The following is an 18,320-nucleotide window of genomic DNA, read 5'->3' on the forward strand; positions in this document are numbered from 1 at the left end:
CATCTACAATTTCTCTGTCCAACTTTCCAATTGATTCATATCCTACTGTATCCTTTAACAACCTTCCTATGAATGCACAACTCTACAAATTTTCATGCCTGCAAACCTACTAAACAGACCACCAACAGTTTCATCTAAATCATTTATTTACATTACAAACATCAGAGGCCCTAGCACTGATCCTTGTGGAACAACACTCAGCACAGACCACCAGTCAGAAAAACACCCCTCCAGAACTGAAAACAACAAATGCTAGAGATCACAGCAGGTCAGACACCACCCATGAAGAAAGAGCAAGCTAATGGTTTGAATCTAGATGACTCTTCATCAGTGCTGAAGTGAAGTGTGGAGGGGACAGCATTTATGCTATAGTTTGCAGGGTTGGTGGGGGAGCGAGATTTGAGGTAGTGGATGTAGGGTGCTGGTGGATAGTTCAGATTAAGTGCTTGAATTGTGAAAATGGCAGAACAATAGTGTATCTCCCGCCAGACTCGAAAGGACCGACAGTTCCTCTAGGATGGGGGAGGGGAGAGACGACATGATAACAAGCTAAAAGAAAGGGAAGAAATGGTTCACAATTTGAAGGTGTTGAACTCAACATTAAGTCCAGAAAGCTGTATAGTGCCTAGTCTGGAGATGAGATGTTGTTTGCGCTGGGATTCACTGGGGAACTGTGGCATGCCAAGGACAGAAATGTGAGCATATCAGCAGGATGCTGTGTAAAAATGAACCGGCTATAGGAGATCAGGGTCATACTTGCACAAAGACAAGAGGAGTCTGCCTTTGGTTTCTCCAATATGGAGTATGCCATGTTGGGCGCAGGAAATGCAATATACAAAATTGGAGGAGGTACAGATGAAATGCTGCTTCACCTGGAAAGACTGTTTAGGCCCTTGGATGGTGTGCAGGGAGGAGATGAAGGAGCAAGTGTTGAATCTTCTGCAGTTACATGGGAAGGTGCTGTGGGAAGGGGTGTGGTGTTGGTGATTGTAGAATGGACTAGGGTGTCCCAGAGGGAATGACCCATGCAAAATGTAGACGGGACGTGAAGGGAAGATGTGTTTGGTCATAGCATTCTGCTGCAGTTGTCTGGAATGGTGGAGAATGATCCTTTGAATGTGGAGGCTGGTAGGATGGAAAGTGAGTAACTGGGGAATCTGATCTCACTGTTGTGAGTAATGGGAAGGGGCAAAGGTAGAGACACGGGTAATGGGTCAGATGCAGTTGAGGGCCCTGTCAACCACAGTGGGTGGGAAATCATGCTCATGGAAGCAGCAGGCCATGTCAGCAGTACTGTTTTGGAAAGTGGCATCATCCAAATGGATACAACGGAGGCAAAGGAACTGGGAGAATAGATCGAGTTGTTACAGGCTGTGGGATGTAGTGAAGGTATCTATGGGTGTCAGTGGATTTGTACTGAATGGCAATGAACAATTTATTCTCTGAAATGGAGACAAAAACGTCAAGGAAAGGAAAGGAAGGGAAGTGTTGGAAATGGAAGATGTGAAGTTATAGAGGGGTTGAAATTTGGAGGAAAAAAGAAAGAAGTTTTCAAAGTCTTGGCAGGAGCATGAGGCAGCACTGAAGCAGTCATCGATGCACCAAGGAAAGACTTGTGGGAGAGGACCAGTCTAAGACTGGAACAAGCATTGTTCCACATACCCATAAGGAACATCTCTGGTTTGATTAGCCATGGGAAGTGCACAGTTACCAGGATAAGGTTGGGTGGGGAGGGAGGAGGTGTTGGTTGGATAGGATGCTTTATCAAGGGCCAGTGTGGACTTGAGGGCTGAATGACCTGCTTCGACACTGTAGGGAATCTGTGATTCTAAGTTGTTTCCATCGAAAGGGAATTAGTGAATATGCAATAATTACAGTGAACACTGAAAATTCAGGAGCAATTTCTTTGCACAGAGAATGGTTAGAATGTGGAATTTATTTTTTCGTGAAATAATTGAAGTCAAATAATACAGAAGGTTTTAAGGGGAATCTAGATAAATGCCCAAGAGAAACTGTATTCAAAGTACCAGGTGATAAATTTATATCAATTGGAGCAGTGCATAAACGTATGTGAAACATCAACACAAAACTATTGTGGTCTGTCAATGCTTTGCAACACCTTGTCTTATTAGATAACTACAATATCAAGATAGAAAGTGAATGATCAGTTCAGTCATATTACTGATTCAAGACAGGTAATTGATGTGAAAATTAGCTAAGGATGAATCTAGTGAGGATCATTATTTTTAAGTCTAAAGTTTGGTGCTTGGAAATGTTCATTGTTATATTTCTGGCAAGGAAGCAGACCCAATCGGTAAGAAGTTATGACGTTAATCATTTTGATTTTCTTGTCAGGAGAATTTGGAGAGGTTTGCAGTGGGCATCTCAAGTTACCTGGGAAAAGGGAGATTTTTGTGGCCATCAAGACCTTAAAATCTGGTTATACAGAGAAACAGAGACGGGACTTCCTGAGTGAAGCAAGCATCATGGGACAGTTTGATCATCCCAATGTCATCCATCTAGAAGGAGTTGTCACCAAAAGCAACCCCGTGATGATTATTACAGAATTCATGGAGAATGGATCATTGGACTCCTTCCTCAGGGTAATATGTTTAAAGATATTTTATTTTGGGAAATCATGCCAACTTAACATTTACTGAATAAAATTTGATAACATTTGGGATCTTTGTCAGGTCTTGCAGTATCCAGAAGAGAATAGAATAGGTTATGTATGGCACATTATCTTATTATGCTGTCCATATTTGTGTTTCATAAATGTCCAAAGGTTTCTATTTTAAACGAGGATTATCAGAAATTGTTTGGAGTTAGGAAAGGGAATTTCACCATTAGTCCTTATATTAAATCATTAAGACCATTCTAAAATTATCTGTACGGTCATATTTTTCATAACATACCTGACCCTTAAATCTAATTTATTAATTTACATATACTTACATTAAGTGAAATTCCTTAACCTATCAGTTGTGTAGGCTGTTGCTTTGCTATGAGATACTTTTAACGTATTGCTTTCCATCCCTTATTTCTCTTCATTGTTACTAAATCTAATCTCTTATAAGCCATTTCTGACATGCTGATCCCATTCTGAAATCATTACACAAATTCCTTCTGGTCACTGTAGTATCTGTGTTACTACTTCTCCATGAATTGCCATGAATCTCCGGTGTCCATTAAAAATGTGTTAACCATTTGTTGCTATATTTAATCAAAATGCTTTTAGGTGACCATGATGGGAGATGTGAATTTAGTAATTTTAATTTTTTTCATCTTATTTCCAAAGCAGAAGTGACTTTCCAGGAAGATAATGAGTGATCTTTTTTCCACTGGAATTATCTGGAAAGCACATTCCATCATCAATATCCATCTATTGTTTAGCAAATGTTCATTAAAAAAAGAGAAATAGCTTTAAAAAAAACTAAGAATCTCAGTTATAGGGAGGGGTTGGACAAGTGAGGACTTTTTTTCTTGAGAGTATAGGAGGTCTTTTGCAACAGCAGCGTGAGTGGTGAGACCGAGGACCGAGGGCTGTTGGTAAGGTAAGTATCCCATTTAATTACTTACCTTGTGGAATCAGCAGCAGGGAAAGCGAGGAGCTGAGTGGGACCAGTCAAATTGCGCTCTGGGAAGGTGAGGCATTGATATATTTGGGCAGTGGCTAAACCTGAGACACTACTTATGCAGTGTCTCACACCCGCCCTCTCCTCTAACAAAAAAAGCTCTGTGGTGGGTTAATAAGATAAGACTTTTCTTTTTGTTTTTTATCGTGTGCTGGTAAGAAGTGTGATTGCTAACAACAAAAAGATATTATAGTTGGACTAAGCTAAGCTTAAGAGTAAAAATGGAGGGAGATCCCACACCTGTTTTATGCTCCTCATATTCAATGTGGGACGTCAGAGACGCGGCTGATGTCCTTGGCTCCTTCATGTGCAGGAAGTGTGTCCAACTGCAGCTCTTGCTAGACCACATGGTCAAGTCAGCATAAGGAGGGAGGAAGTTTTGTGTATTCTAAAAGGCATTAAAGTGGACAAGTCCCCAGATCCAAATGGGGTCTATCCCAGGTTACTCAGGGAAGCAAGAGAGGAAATAGCTGGGGCCTTAGCAAATATCTTTGCAGCATCCTTGAACAGGATGAGGTGAGGTCCCAGAGGTTTGAAGAATTGCTAATGTGTCCCCTAGTTTAAGAAGTGTAGCAGGGATAATCCAGGTAATTATGGACCAGTGAGCCTGATGTCAGTGGTAAGGAAGCTACTGGAGAAGATACTGAGGGATAGGATCTATTCCCATTTGGAAGAAAATGGAATTATCAGTGATAGGCAGCATGGTTTTGTGCGGGGAAGGTCATGTATTACCAGCTTAATGGAATTCTTTGAGGAAGTGACAAAGTTGATTGATCAGGGAAGGGCTGTAGATCTCATATACATGGACTTCAGGCATTTGATAAGACTCCCCATGGTAGGCTGATGGAGAAAGTAAAGTCGCATGAGGTCCAGGGTGTAATAGCTAGATGATAGAGAAATAGCTAGGCAACAGGAGACAAATTGTAGTGGAAGGGAGTTTCTCAAAATGGAGGACAGTGACCAATGGTGTTCCACAGGAATCCGTGCTGGGACCACTGTTGTTTATGATATACATAAATGATCTGGAGGAAGGTCTAGGTGGTCTGATTAGCAAGTTTGTAGATTATAAACAGATTGGTGGAGTAGCAGGTAGCGAAGGGGACTGGCAGAGAATGCAGCAGCATATGAACAGATTACCATTGACCAGAATCTGAACTGAACACTTCATATAAATTGTGATGATGCTGCTACTTTAACAAGGTTGTGATGGCCTTCGTTTTTTTTTCAACAGATCAGCAGGTTCTGAAATGTCTGGGTCAATCTATTTGTGAAAGCCTTTAAGTTTAAAAAAAATGTTTATAAAATGTATAAAGTGGCCAGTTCTCCCAGCTCAGCTTTTCTCTGGTTTGGTTTGGGTTTTTAACAATCTAGCTGTTCAGAGCAAGCAGTCAGTTTGTTTTGAGGCTTTTAGTCAAAGAAACAGCTGTATGGAAGAAGTGTTCCATGTTGAATCTCCCTTGACATCTCTCCTGCAAGACCCTGTGTTGACTTCACCATTTTTGCCAAGGGGTTTTTATGCAGATTGTGACAGGAATTTGGAACAGCATCATTAAGTTGGGATAATCCGTTGGTTTATCAGATAGGTTAAGTTGTTTTATATTTGTTTGTGTTTCATTCAGTAGTCTTGCAAATAAATTCTGTTTTATTAAAACTAAGTGGTTGGGCCAGCTGCATCCCTCCTGGAATATTCACATCACACCTGCTTAAAACAACTGGCAAATTATGGTCTGCGTGAATTTCTTTAAAATGTTTTGAGGGGATCTGGCCTGGTCCATAACAAAATAAAGTGGTTTCAAAAGTAGGATCGAGGCGAGGGATTATACTGTGAATAACTTCATAGAATGATAGAATCCCTATCGTGTGGAAACAGGCCCTTCAGTCCAACAAGTCCACACCGACCCTCCAAACAATAACCCACTATCCTATTATCCTATATTTGCCCCTAACTAATGTACCTAGCATGGCCAATTCACCTGACTTGCACACCTTTGGACTGTGGGAGGAAACTGGAGCACCCAGAGGAAACCCACGCAGACATGGGGAGAATGTCCAAACTCCACACTGATAATCGCCCGAGGCTGAAATCAAACCCAGGGCCCTGATGCTGTGAGCCAGCAGTGCTAACCACTGAGCCACTGTGCCACCCCAAACTGCCAACTGTTTCCCCAATGCCTACCACCTACAAGTACACATTATAAATATAATAGAATACTCTCTGCTTGCATGAATGGGCGCTGCAACACTCAAGCAACTTGTGCCATCCAACCAGTCTGCTTGATTAACAGCTCAATACCTTCAACATTCATTCTTTTGCCACTAACTAACAGTGGGAGTAGTGTGTACCATCTGTAAAATGTGCTGCAGTAACTCACCAAAGCTCTTTTGATAACACCTTCTAAATCTGTGAGCATTACTACCTAGAAAAACACAGGCACACAACCACACTTAGGTTCCTCTCCAAGTCAAACAGTCATAGAGTAATCCAGCATGGAAACTGGCCTTTCAGCCCAAACCCTTCCATGCTGACCATGGTGCCCACTCAGCTATTTATAATTGCCAACGTTTGGTCCATATCCCTCTGAACCCTTCCTATCCAAAAGGTTTTTAAATGTTACTATTGTACCTGCCTCAACAACTTTCTCTGGAAGTCTGTTCCATATATGCACCACACTCTGCATGGTGAAGTTGCCCCTCAGGTGCTTCTTAAATCATTCCCCTCTCACCTTAAACCGATGTCCTCTAGTTCTCAATATCCCCTGGGAAAAAGACTATATGCATTCATCCGATTTATGCCGCTCATGATTTTATACACCTCAATAAAGTCACCCCTCATTCTCCTACATTCCAAGGAATGAAGTCCTATCCTGGCCAATCTCTCCCGAAAACTCAGGCCTACTAGTCCTGGCAACATCCTCGTAAATCTTCTTTGCACTCTTTCCAGTTTAACTATGTCTTTCCTATAACAGGTTGACCAAATCTGTTCACAATTCTCCAAGTGCAGTCTCGCCAACAACTTATACAACTGTAACATAATGTTCCAACTCCTATACTCAGTGCCTCAATCAATGAAGGTCAGCAGGCTAAATGCCTTAGAACATAGAACATAGAACAATACAGCACAGAACAGGCCCTTCGGCCCACGATGTTGTGCCGAACTTCTATCCTAGATTAAGCACCCATCCATGTACCTAACCAAATGCCGCTTAAAGGTCGCCAATGATTCTGACTCTAACACTCCCACGGGCAGCGCATTCCATGCCCCCACCACTCTCTGGGTAAAGAACCCACCCCTGACATCTCCCCTATACCTTCCACCCTTCACCTTAAATTTATGTCCCCTTGTAACACTCTGTTGTACCCGGGGAAAAAGTTTCTGACTGTCTACTCTATCTATTCCTCTGATCATCTTATAAACCTCTATCAAGTCACCCCTCATCCTTCGCCGTTCCAACGAGAAAAGGCCAAGAACTCTCAACCTATCCTCGTACGACCTATTCTCCATTCCAGGCAACATCCTGGTAAATCTTCTCTGAACCCTCTCCAAAGCTTCCACATCTTTCCTAAAGTGAGGCGACTAGAACTGCACACAGTACTCCAAATGTGGCCTAACCAAAGTCCTGTACAGCTGCAACATCACTTCACGACTCTTGAATTCAATCCCTCTGCTAATGAACGATAATACACCATAGGCCTTCTTACAAACTCTATCTACCTGAGTGGCAACTTTCAAAGATCTATGTACATAGACCCCAAGATCCCTCTGTTCCTCCACCTGACTAAGAACCCTACCATTACCCTGCCGCCTTCACCACCCTGTCTACCTGTGACACTGCTTTCAACAAACTAAGTACTTGTACATACAGCAGGCTGATTTGTAACTATATCTCTGATCCATCATTATCTGTGGGTCAAAATTCAAGAAGTCCCTTTTCAACAGTACTGTATTGTGTATCTGCTCCCCAAGAGCTGCAGTAATTAAGATGGCAACAGAGCAGGACACTTCAGCCAGATCTCGTCCGCTCTGTCCATTTCTTTCTCTTTGTGTTTCTTTTCTTCTGTTTTCACCTGGCCTTAGTGAAGACCTAGCAAGGCATCCTCCTGGCACGGCATGGCATGGAGTGGGAATCTTTTAGCAGCCCGTGGTGGTCTCTCTGTGGCCAGTGGTCTCTCGACCTAGAATGGGTGTCTTATTTCTTTAGTTTCCACTTATTCAATGAAGATCTGTAATGCTTAACTTTTTAACTTTGTTTCTTTGACTTCTTAGTACCTGAGTTGTTTGTTGCTAGGTACCTTTGTACCTATGATCGTGCCGTGTGTTTTACACATTTTACACTTTTCCCTGTACTCCTGTACTTGAATACACTTGACAATAAAATCTAAATCTAATTCAAGAAGACATCAACTTTTCCAGAGCAATTCGCGATAGGGAATAAGTACTCAAATCCCTTGTATGAACAAGCAAAAGTGACAGCTGTTTGACCCCAGTGAGTTTCTGCACTGTTGTAGATAATACCATTCTACAAGTAATCCTGCACTCGTTCAGAATGTTCCATCCTTTTTCTCATGTTCACATGCATAAGACTGTTGGTGTCACTATTGCTTCATGCTGTACTTCACCATATCATTCTCATATCACATCATTCGATGATTTGGTACAATCTAGGGGTTGTCAATGTTCAAAAGGTGATTTTTGGAGGGATTTGAATGGACTGCAATTGCACTCAAACTGCATTTCTTGGATATACAATTCTACATGTATATTTTCCACATCAGTCCTTTACTGCTTGATATTATCTTTAGCTAAACAATAAAGCAGTAATTGATTGAAATATTCAAATATAATAAGGTCCTCTTAACTGCCATTAAGAGTACAAAGCTAATATTTAATGTTTCCCTTCCATGCGCCCACTGAGTGTATTTTAAAGAAGGTCTGGTCCTTGCTGAATCTCCTGTCCCAGTATTGGGTTTCATAACTTCTCCCAACTATCAGTGTTGGAAAACAATATCGTTAATTCATTAAGACAAGAAAAATACTTGCATTGATTCTTTTCAAAGTGTTCTTTTTACATCTTGAAACAAAGTCATGTAAAATTACCCACTTTTGCTCCATAGCATAAGTAATTGAAGTTCACCTGGATTTAAAATACTTAAACAATTTCTGGATTGTCATTTATTTCATTCTAAGAGAAAAGCGGAAAAATAAATACAAACAGAAATCAGGATCAGTCAACATGTGTAATGAAAATAAAATATTAAAGTTTTCTAGTATAACGTTTTTTTTATCTGGTTATTATCCCAGTGTCATTTGTGAAAGCTTACTGTGTGGAGACTGGCTGCTATGTTTTCTAGTACACATGACATGGACACATTTCAAAAGTAAAAGCTTTTGAGCCATTTGTGCTTTGTGAGAATATTATAAAAATCTATGTCTTTTTCTTCACAGCAAAATGATGGACAATTTACAGTTATCCAACTTGTTGGCATGCTTCGTGGAATTGCTGCTGGGATGAAATATTTGGCAGACATGAGCTATGTGCACAGAGATCTGGCTGCTCGTAATATTCTCGTCAACAGCAACCTTGTATGTAAGGTTTCCGATTTTGGACTGTCCAGGTTCCTAGAGGATGATACATCAGATCCAACATACACAAGTGCTTTGGTAAAACAAATTATTAAATTAACCATTTTGTTGAGTGATATTCCAAAACTTCCATTTACTTTTTTATGTCAAGGAACACATGTAAATTAAGTTAGTATCTAGAAGCAAAGAATTACAAGGAGGAGGCCATTTAGTCCTTCTACACTAGGGTTGGATTCGACACCATTTTTGCTCCAGGATGATGTGAGCAGGATTATTTCAGGCTCCAGTAGAAGCCAGAACATGTGGAAGGGTACTGCCTGCACACATGACTTTGTCGGAGAGGCGAATGCTAGGAAATGATTAAATCAGAGAGTCTGGACAGAGTAGTTGGGCACGCTGCTTCTCGATCCACCTTCCTCGGTTACTTTCACTTGTTTGCAGGAGGCACAGGTACTGATTCCCAGTTGGAAAGGTATTTGACTTATAAGTTAAAAATCACAGCTTACAGCAACAGGAAAGGGAAAATAAACTGTCTGTCTTGAGACTTGAGATGCTTTTACTGCCTTATCCAGAGGTCCAGTAGTTTCCACTAGAATATTGATTCAGGCTGTTCAGCTGCCTGGGAGACAATCTTTATTGTTGTTAGCAGGCAGAAAGCCTTTATCAGTAATAACTGGTCATAGAGTTGTTATAGAGTCATGGAACTGTACAGATCTTTCAGTCTAACTCATCCATGCTGACCAGAAATCCTAAATTAATCTAGTCCCATTTTCCAGCATTTGGCCCCAATCCCTCTAAACCCTTCCTATTTGTGAACCCATCCAGACACCTCTTAAATGTTATAATTGTACCAACCTCCACCACTTCCTCTGACAGCTCTGCATGAAAACGTTGCCCCTCAGGTCCATTGTAAAATTTTCCCCTCTCGTTTTAAACCCATACCCTCCAGTATTTGACTCCCCTACCCTATCTATTACCCTCATGATTTAATAAACTTCTATAACTTCAGCCTTTGACGTTCTAGAGAAAAAACCCCAGCCTATTCAGCCTCTCCCTATAGCTCAAACCCTCCAACCATGACAACATTCTTATAATTTTTTTCTGAATCATTTCAAGTTTCTTCTTATAGCAGGGAGACCAGAATTGAATGAAGTATTCCAGAAATGGCCTAATCAATGACCTGTACGTCCACAACATGTCCTCACAACTCCTAAACTCAATGCACTGACCAATTAAGGAAAGCATACCAAAAACGCCTTCTTCACTATCCTGTCTACTTGTGACTCTACTTTCAAGGAACAATGAACCTGCACTCCACCTGCACAATTCCCCAGGACATTAACATGAAATGTATAAGTCCTGCCTTTCAAAAATACACCATTGGTCCAGTTCATTTGCAAACCAGGCTTCCATGAGTGCTTGAAGCAACTTAAGGGTTATGATGAGCAGTGGGTAAGTGGAACTGAGTCCATGAAAAGATCAGCTACGATTTCCTTGAATGGTGGAGCAGGCTCCTATTTCTTATGTTCTTATGTTCAATGTGTAAACAGAACTTACAATGAGTGTCAGATTACTTGCTTTTGATAAATATAGCGATCCTTAAACATTTCTTGGCTTTTCAAACAGTTGTTTTCCCATTTCAATCCACAACTAAAATACAGAAATCTAAAATGGTATGGTCCTTACATATTGTATTACCTTTGAAATAAAAAGCCCTAACATCAAATTTGCTTTCCCTATTATATGCTGAACTTGGATGCTCGCCTTTTATGACTTATGTACGAGGATCCTCCAATCCCTCTCTGCTGCTGCTTTCCACAGTCTTTCCCTATTTAAGTAACATCTACCTTTTCTGTTCTTCCTGCCAAAGTGTGTAACCTCACATTTGCCCATATTATATTCCATCTGCTAAATTTCTGCACGCTCACTTAATCTGACTGTATCACTCTATGTCATCCTAATTACTTAGAATCATAGAATCACAGAATTATATAATCACTGTGGAAACAGGCCATTCAGTCCAATAAGTCCACACTTGACCCTCTGTAAAGTATACCACCCAGACCCATTCCCATACCCTATCACTCTACATTTCCCATAACGAATGCACTTAACTTACACATCACTGAATGCTATGGGCAATTTTGCATGGCCAGTTTACCAAACCTGCACATCTTTGGACTGCGGGAGGAAACCAGAGCACATGGAGGAAACTCAAGCAGACACGGGGAGAACGTACAAACTCCAAACAGACAGTTGCCTGAGGCTGGAATCGATTTTGTGTTTTCCACAAATTTGGCAATAGTGTATTGTCAAAGTCATTATAATATACTGTATGCAATTGTTGCATTAGCACTGATTAGATTAGATTAGATTACTTACAGTGTGGAAACAGGCCCTTCGGCCCAACAAGTCCACACCGCCCCACCGAAGCGCAACCCATACCCCTACATTTACCCCTTACCTAACACTACGGCAATTTAATTTGGCCAATTCACCTAACCTGCATATTTTTGGACTGTGGGAGGAAACCAGAGCACCCGGAGGAAACCCATGCAGACATGGGGAGAACGTGCAAACTCCTCACAGTCAGTCGATTCCATCCTGAGGCAGGAATTGAACCCGGGTCTCTAGCGCTTTGAGGCAGAAGTGCTAACCACTGTGCCACTGTGCCGCCCAATCTCTGTGGTACTACAGTAGTTACAGGTTGCAATCCTGAAATCCTCCTTTTGTCCAAACTTTCCATCTTCTATCCTTATACTATACCTAACACTATGGACTCTTGTCTTATTGAATAGCCTCATCTGCAGTATTTTATTTAATGCCTTTCAGAAATCCGAATATTTTATATCTACTGGTTTCACTTTTTTTAACCCTAACTGTCACCTTCTCAAAGTATAATTAATTTTTCAGGCATGATTTCCCCTTTATGAAGCCATACCTACTCAATGTGATCATATTATGTATTTCCAAATGTTCTACTATTAAATCCTTTATAACATACTCTAACATTTTTCCGATAATAATCATCAAGCTGACTAGCCCACAGTTAGCTTTTTTTTTGTCTCCTTCCCTTTTTGAATAAAGATGTTACTTTGGCAGTTTTCTGGGACTTTTCTAGAATATAAGAATTCTTGGTTGATTACTCCATGAATATGTACTGGCTCTCTAGCTATTTCCTTTAAAATCCTAGGATGCAACCCATCAGGTTAAGGGAACACATCAGCCTTTCGCCCAATTAGTTTCTCAAATATTTTTTTGTAAATGATGGTTGTGTTTATTTTTTCTTTCCCACCACCACCCCTCCCAACCCTCATTGCTTAATTTTTTTTTTGCAAAGCTGTTAGCAATGGAATTAGCTCTAGCATTTCCTTGTTCTCATTATCATTTCCCCAGCTTCATTCTCTGAGGGACCTATGTTCATTTTGGCCTTTGTCTTCTGTTTTACATGTTGAAAGAAACAGTTAACTTCCTTTTTTTCTTTATTTACTTAAATTACTAGCTAGATTGCCTTCACAGTTTATTTTTCCCTTATTTGTTACTTTTTTGGCCAATTTTTGTCAACTTTTAATACGGTGGCACAGTGGTTAGCACTGCTGCCTCACAGCGCCAGAGACCTGGGTTCAATTCCCGACTCAGGCGACTGACTGTGTGGAGTTTGCACATTCTCCCTGTGTCTGCGTGGGTTTCCTCCCACAGTCCAAAGATGTGCAGGTTAGGTGAGTTGGTCATGCTAAATTGCCCATAGTGTCAGGTAAAGGGGTAAATGTTGGGGAATGGGTCGGTGTGGACTTGTTGGGCCGAAGGGCCTGTTTCCACACTATAAGTAATCTAATCTAATCTTGCCAATGTTTTGAGTTACCACAAAGATTTGCTGTATATACCAAGAGTACATCAAGTAGATTGTTTATTAGACAAAGAGACAAAAACTGCATGTATGGCCTCATCAGAGGTTTTACATCTGCAGCAAGACATCCTCGCTTCTGTATTCAAATGCCCTTCCAATTGAAGCCAAAGTATTAAATGTTTCCCTAATTACTTGCAGCACCTCCATCCTTGCTTTCTGTGCCTGGTGTACAGGATACACTTTGGATGTTACAATTTCCCAATCTGTTACCAAATGCAGAATAAGTATTCACCAGAAATCCCACACTCACTCCGAGAATAGGATATGCAATCTTTCCGCTATAGTCTCCAACATATGTTAACTTTTAAAAAAGGTTTTCCAGTTGACACTCAATGGGGCCCTGAGATCCAAAGATGTAAGGATTTCAAAGACTCCTTGAAATCAGGTAAAGTTTTGGTCTCGACTACTTACTGTGATAGCAAAATCGACAGGCTCGAGGTGAAAATATTTCTCCTCACCTCACCTCAATCTTAAATGGCTTCCCCCTTATCCTTAGGCCCTGACCTCTGGTTCAGGATTCCCCTGCCATCAGGAATTTTCTTCCTTCATCTTCCCTGTATAGTCCTGTTAGAATTTTTCAGGTTTCTATGACACTTGCCCCCTTAATTTTTTCTGAAATCCAGCAAATATAATCCTAACTGATCCAATCTCTCCTCATGTGTGAGTCCTGCCATCCCGAGAATCAGTCTGGTAAATTTTCGCTGCACTCCATCTTTAGGAAAAACATCCTTCCTCATACTGTGGTCTCACCAAGGCCCTGTATAATTGCAGCAAGACATCCCTACCCCTGTATTCCGTACTTGAATTCTCTGATAATGAAGGCTAAACTTCATTTGCCTTCTTTACTGCCTATTGCACTTGCATGCTTTCCTTCAGACTGCTGTGCGAGGATACCCATGTCTCATTACATACTCCTCCCGCTCAATTTATAGCAATTTAGATGATAATCTGCCTTCCTTTTTTTGTTATCAAAGTGGATAACCTCAGATTTATCCACATAATACTGCATCTGCCCACTCACTCAGTTTGTTCAAATTGCACTGAAGTATGTCGGCATCCTCCTCACGACTCACTTTCTTACTCAACTTTGTGTCACCCGCAAAGCTGAAAATGTTACATTTAGTTTCCTCATCAAAATTGTAAATGTATAATGTGAATATCTAGGGTCATGGCATTGATCGTTGTAGTACTCCACTAGTCACTGCCTGTAATTCAGGGAAAGACACATTTATTCCTTCTCTTTGTCTCTAGTGCCAACTAGTACAGGATACAGGAATAAGGATGTCTTGTTGCAATTGTCCAGGGCCTTGGTGAGTCCAAGGTGTGGAGGATCTTCTTGCTAATGTACATTTGTCTTCACCAAACGTTTTCTCTTCACATTCATATGGAATATTTTAGTCAGTTTTTATTTTCCTGCAAGCCAACTCTCATGCTCTATTTTTTTTCATTCTTCTCCCTTGTCATCCTTTGCTGAATGCTAAATTGCTCCCACTCCTCAGGTCTTTTTTCTCCTTCTGGTCAGTTTGTATGCCTCTTCCCAAGATCTAATACTATGACTAATGTCCCTAGTAAGCCATCGTTTGGCTACCTTTCCCATTTTACTGCTGTACCAATGAACAATTGTTGTAGTTCACCCATGCACTTTTTGAATGTTTGCCATTGCCTTTCTTTCTGTCATCTCTTTAAGGAAATTTCCCTAGTCTATCACTGTAATTTCCTCAATTTTGATTTGGGACTCAAGTCCCAGAATCAACTACGTCATTCTCCCCCTTGACGATGAATTCAGTCATATTACAGTTGCTCATCTCCAAGGGGCCCGATGAAGGGCTCTGGCCCGAAATGTTGATTTTCAGCTCTTTGGATGTTGTCTGACCTGCTGTGCTTTTCCAGCATCACACTCTCAACTTAGAGGGATATGGACCAAGCACTGGCAAATGGGACTAGATTTATTTCGGATATCTGGTTGGCATGGACAAGTTGAACCAAAGGGTCCGTTTCTGTGCTGTACTTCTTTATGACTCTATGACTGTATATGCAGGTTAAAGTCACCCATAATTACAGATATACTTTACTGCATGCATTTCTCATTTACTGTTTAATACCATTTCCAACATTAACTCTACAGTTTGGGAATCCATACACAACTAATTATTTTTACTCCTTGGTATTTCTTTGCTCTATCCATATAGATTTTGCATTGTTGGAGCTAATATCTTTCCTTGCTATTGTGTTAATAACCTCTTATACCAGCAATGCAACTTCACCAACTTTTTCTTTTTCTTTGTCTTTACTAAATAATGAAGATCCCTGGATGCGTAATTTCAATCCATGGTGACAGCAGTTCCCATCCATGATGGCACGAGAGCCAAATCTCTATAATCCTGACTATACCATGTCTGTTTTCATCTGTTTTTGCATTTAATTCAACCAATTTTTTGCTAATGCTCCATGCCTTAAGGCTTTTGTTTTAACATTACCAATACAATTCTCATTGTTTTTCACAGCATCCTTGTTTGAGCTTGGCCCTTGATTTTTCTGTCTATCACTTTCCTTGTTCACTTTTCTGTTTTTTTGTTATTGTTCTTGATATCTCTCTCTCTCTCTCTGACTTCTTGCGTAGGTCCCACCCACCTACTGACTTAGTTTAAACCTTCCAATCACTCTCACAAATACTCCCCCTAGGATATAAGTCCTGGTCCTGCCCAGGTGTAACTTGTCCAGTTTGCACTAGTCCTATCTCCCCCAGAACAAGTCCCAATTCCTTCTCCTTCACACTATTTCCTTAGCCATTTATTTATCTGCTATATCCTCCAATTTATATTCGAACAAGCACGTGGCACGAGTCATAATCCTGCGATCACTACCTTTGAGGTTCTTTTCAAATTACTTTCAAACTCTCAATATCCTACTTTAAGGACCTTATCCTTTATTTTACCTGTGCACAGCAACCATTTGGTGTTCATCCTTGCCCTCCAGAAAATCCTGTAGCTGCTCTGAGACATCCTTGACCCTAACACAGGGACAAAAGGTGTGGTGCTGGAAAAGCACAGCAGGTCAGGCAGCAAACAAGGAGCAGGAGAGTCAATGTTTCAGGCATAAACCCTTCATTCCTGATGATGCTCCTCGGATGCTGCCTGACCTGCTGTGCTTTTCCAGCACCACACGTTTTGACTCTGATCTCCAGCATCTGTAATCCTCACTTTCTCCTAGCATCAGGGAGGCAATATACCTTCCTGGAGTTTTGTTTGCAGTCACAGAAACATCTGCATATTCCCCTTACAGTTGAATCCCCTGTAATCATTACATTCTCAAACTTTTGACTCCTCCCTTATGCTGTAGAGAATGCTGTGGTGCGGTCAATTTGGCTGTTCCTGCTTTATTGCCCTCAATAGTTTCCAAAGCATCCTATCTGTTTTGCAGGAGAATAGCCACAAGAAGGTCCTGCATTTCCTGTCTGATCCTCTTGTTTTGCCTGGTGGTCACCCATTCCCTTCCTGCTGGTGAAGTCTTACTCTGTGGTATGACCACCTCCCAATACAGGGGAACCTTGATTATCCAAACGACACAAGCAAGGAGTATTTTGTTCGGATAATCGAATAGGGACCTTGCGATCATATTCAGATAATCCAAAACTCGGATAATCGACATTCCTCTGTACATGCTTAGTCATAGTTATAGTGTCATCAAGGTCAACAGCATGGAAACAGGCCCTTCAGCCCAGTTTGCCCAAGCCCTCCAGTTTTCGCAATTAAACTCAACCCATTTGTCTGCTTTTGATCCATATTCCTCTGTACCTATCCCATCTATGTACCTGTCTTGATGTTTCTTAAACAACAAAATTGTACTCACATCCACCACTGCCTCTGGCAACCTGGTCTAGAAACTCACCATCCACTATGTGAAAAACATTCCCCTCCAGACTGTTGTGTTTCTGTCCCCTCTCACCTTAAAACTCTGTCCTCAAGTTCTAGAATTCCCTATCATGGGAAAAAGATGTTGGTTAATCTACCTGATCTATGCCTCTGATGATTTTATAGACCGAGATAAAGTCAATCCTCAGTCTGCTCTGTTCCAGGGAAAAAAGTCCCAGCCTATCCAACCTCTCTTAGTAACTCAAATCTTCCAGTCCAGTATCCGAGTAACTCTTTCTAGTTTAATGATGTTTTGTCCACACTCAGACAACCAGAACTGCATACATCACACGAAATGTGGTCTCACCGCCGATTTGTACAGCATGTCCCTTAGCCATGTTTTTTTAACTCTAATATTCCACTCACATGTACCCATCCATGCCCCACATTTATTTGCCTTATCTGTCAGGCCTCTTACATTGAAAAACCACAGTATAACTGCCCCACCCCCGTCAGACTAGTTTAAACCCTCCCAAGTGGCTCTAGCAAATCTCCCCACCAGGACTTTCATCCCCATCCAGTTCAGGGGCCTCTTATAAAGGTCATCTCCACCTTAGAAAAGATCCCAGTGATCCAAGAATCTTAATCCCTGCCACCTGCACTAGCACTCAAGCCACACATTCATCCACAAAATCCTTCTCTCAGGAACAGATGGCACTGAAGTACTAGAACATAGAACAATACAGCACAGAACAGGCCCTTCAGCCCACGATGTTGTGCAGAACATTTGTCCTAGCTTAAGCACCTATCCATGTACCTATCCAATTGCCGCTTAAAGGTCACCAATGATTCTAACTCTGCCACTCCCACAGGCAGCGCACTCCATGCCCCCACCACTCTCTGGGTAAAGAACCTACCCCTGACATCCCCCCTATACCTTCCACCCTTCACCTTAAATTTATGTCCCCTTGTAACATTCTGTTGTACCCAGGGAAAAAGTTTCTGACTGTATACTCTATCTATTCCCCTGATCATCTTATAAATCCCTATCAAGTCACCCCTCATCCTTCTCCGTTCCAATGAGAAAAGGCCTAGCACTCTCAACCTATCCTCGTACGGCCTATTCTCCATTCCAGGCAACATCCTGGTAAATCTCCTCTGCACCCTCTCCAAAGCTTCCACATCTTTCCTAAAATGAGGCGACCAGGACTGCACACAGTACTCCAAATGTGGCCTAACCAAGGTCCTGTACAGCTGCAACATCACTTCACAACTCTTGAATTCAATCCCTCTGCTAATGAACGCGAATACACCATAGGCCTTCTTACAAGCTCTATCCACCTGAA

The 18,320-nt window shown here is 41.3% G+C and overlaps 1 protein-coding gene across 3 annotated transcripts in view; it reads left to right on the forward strand.

The window, feature by feature from the left end:
* The window catches only part of LOC140487179 (ephrin type-B receptor 2), a 718,490-nt gene that overhangs the window by 640,417 nt on the left and 59,753 nt on the right, over nt 1-18,320 (forward strand). For all 3 annotated transcript variants that reach the window (XM_072586828.1, XM_072586830.1, XM_072586829.1), the window contains 2 exons: nt 2,356-2,603; nt 9,079-9,294. In XM_072586828.1, the coding sequence (XP_072442929.1) occupies nt 2,356-2,603; nt 9,079-9,294 (464 nt within the window). The remainder of the gene's footprint in view (nt 1-2,355; nt 2,604-9,078; nt 9,295-18,320) is intronic.

The sequence above is a fragment of the Chiloscyllium punctatum genome, chromosome 16 (assembly GCF_047496795.1).
Source record: "Chiloscyllium punctatum isolate Juve2018m chromosome 16, sChiPun1.3, whole genome shotgun sequence".
Lineage (NCBI taxonomy): Eukaryota > Metazoa > Chordata > Chondrichthyes > Orectolobiformes > Hemiscylliidae > Chiloscyllium > Chiloscyllium punctatum.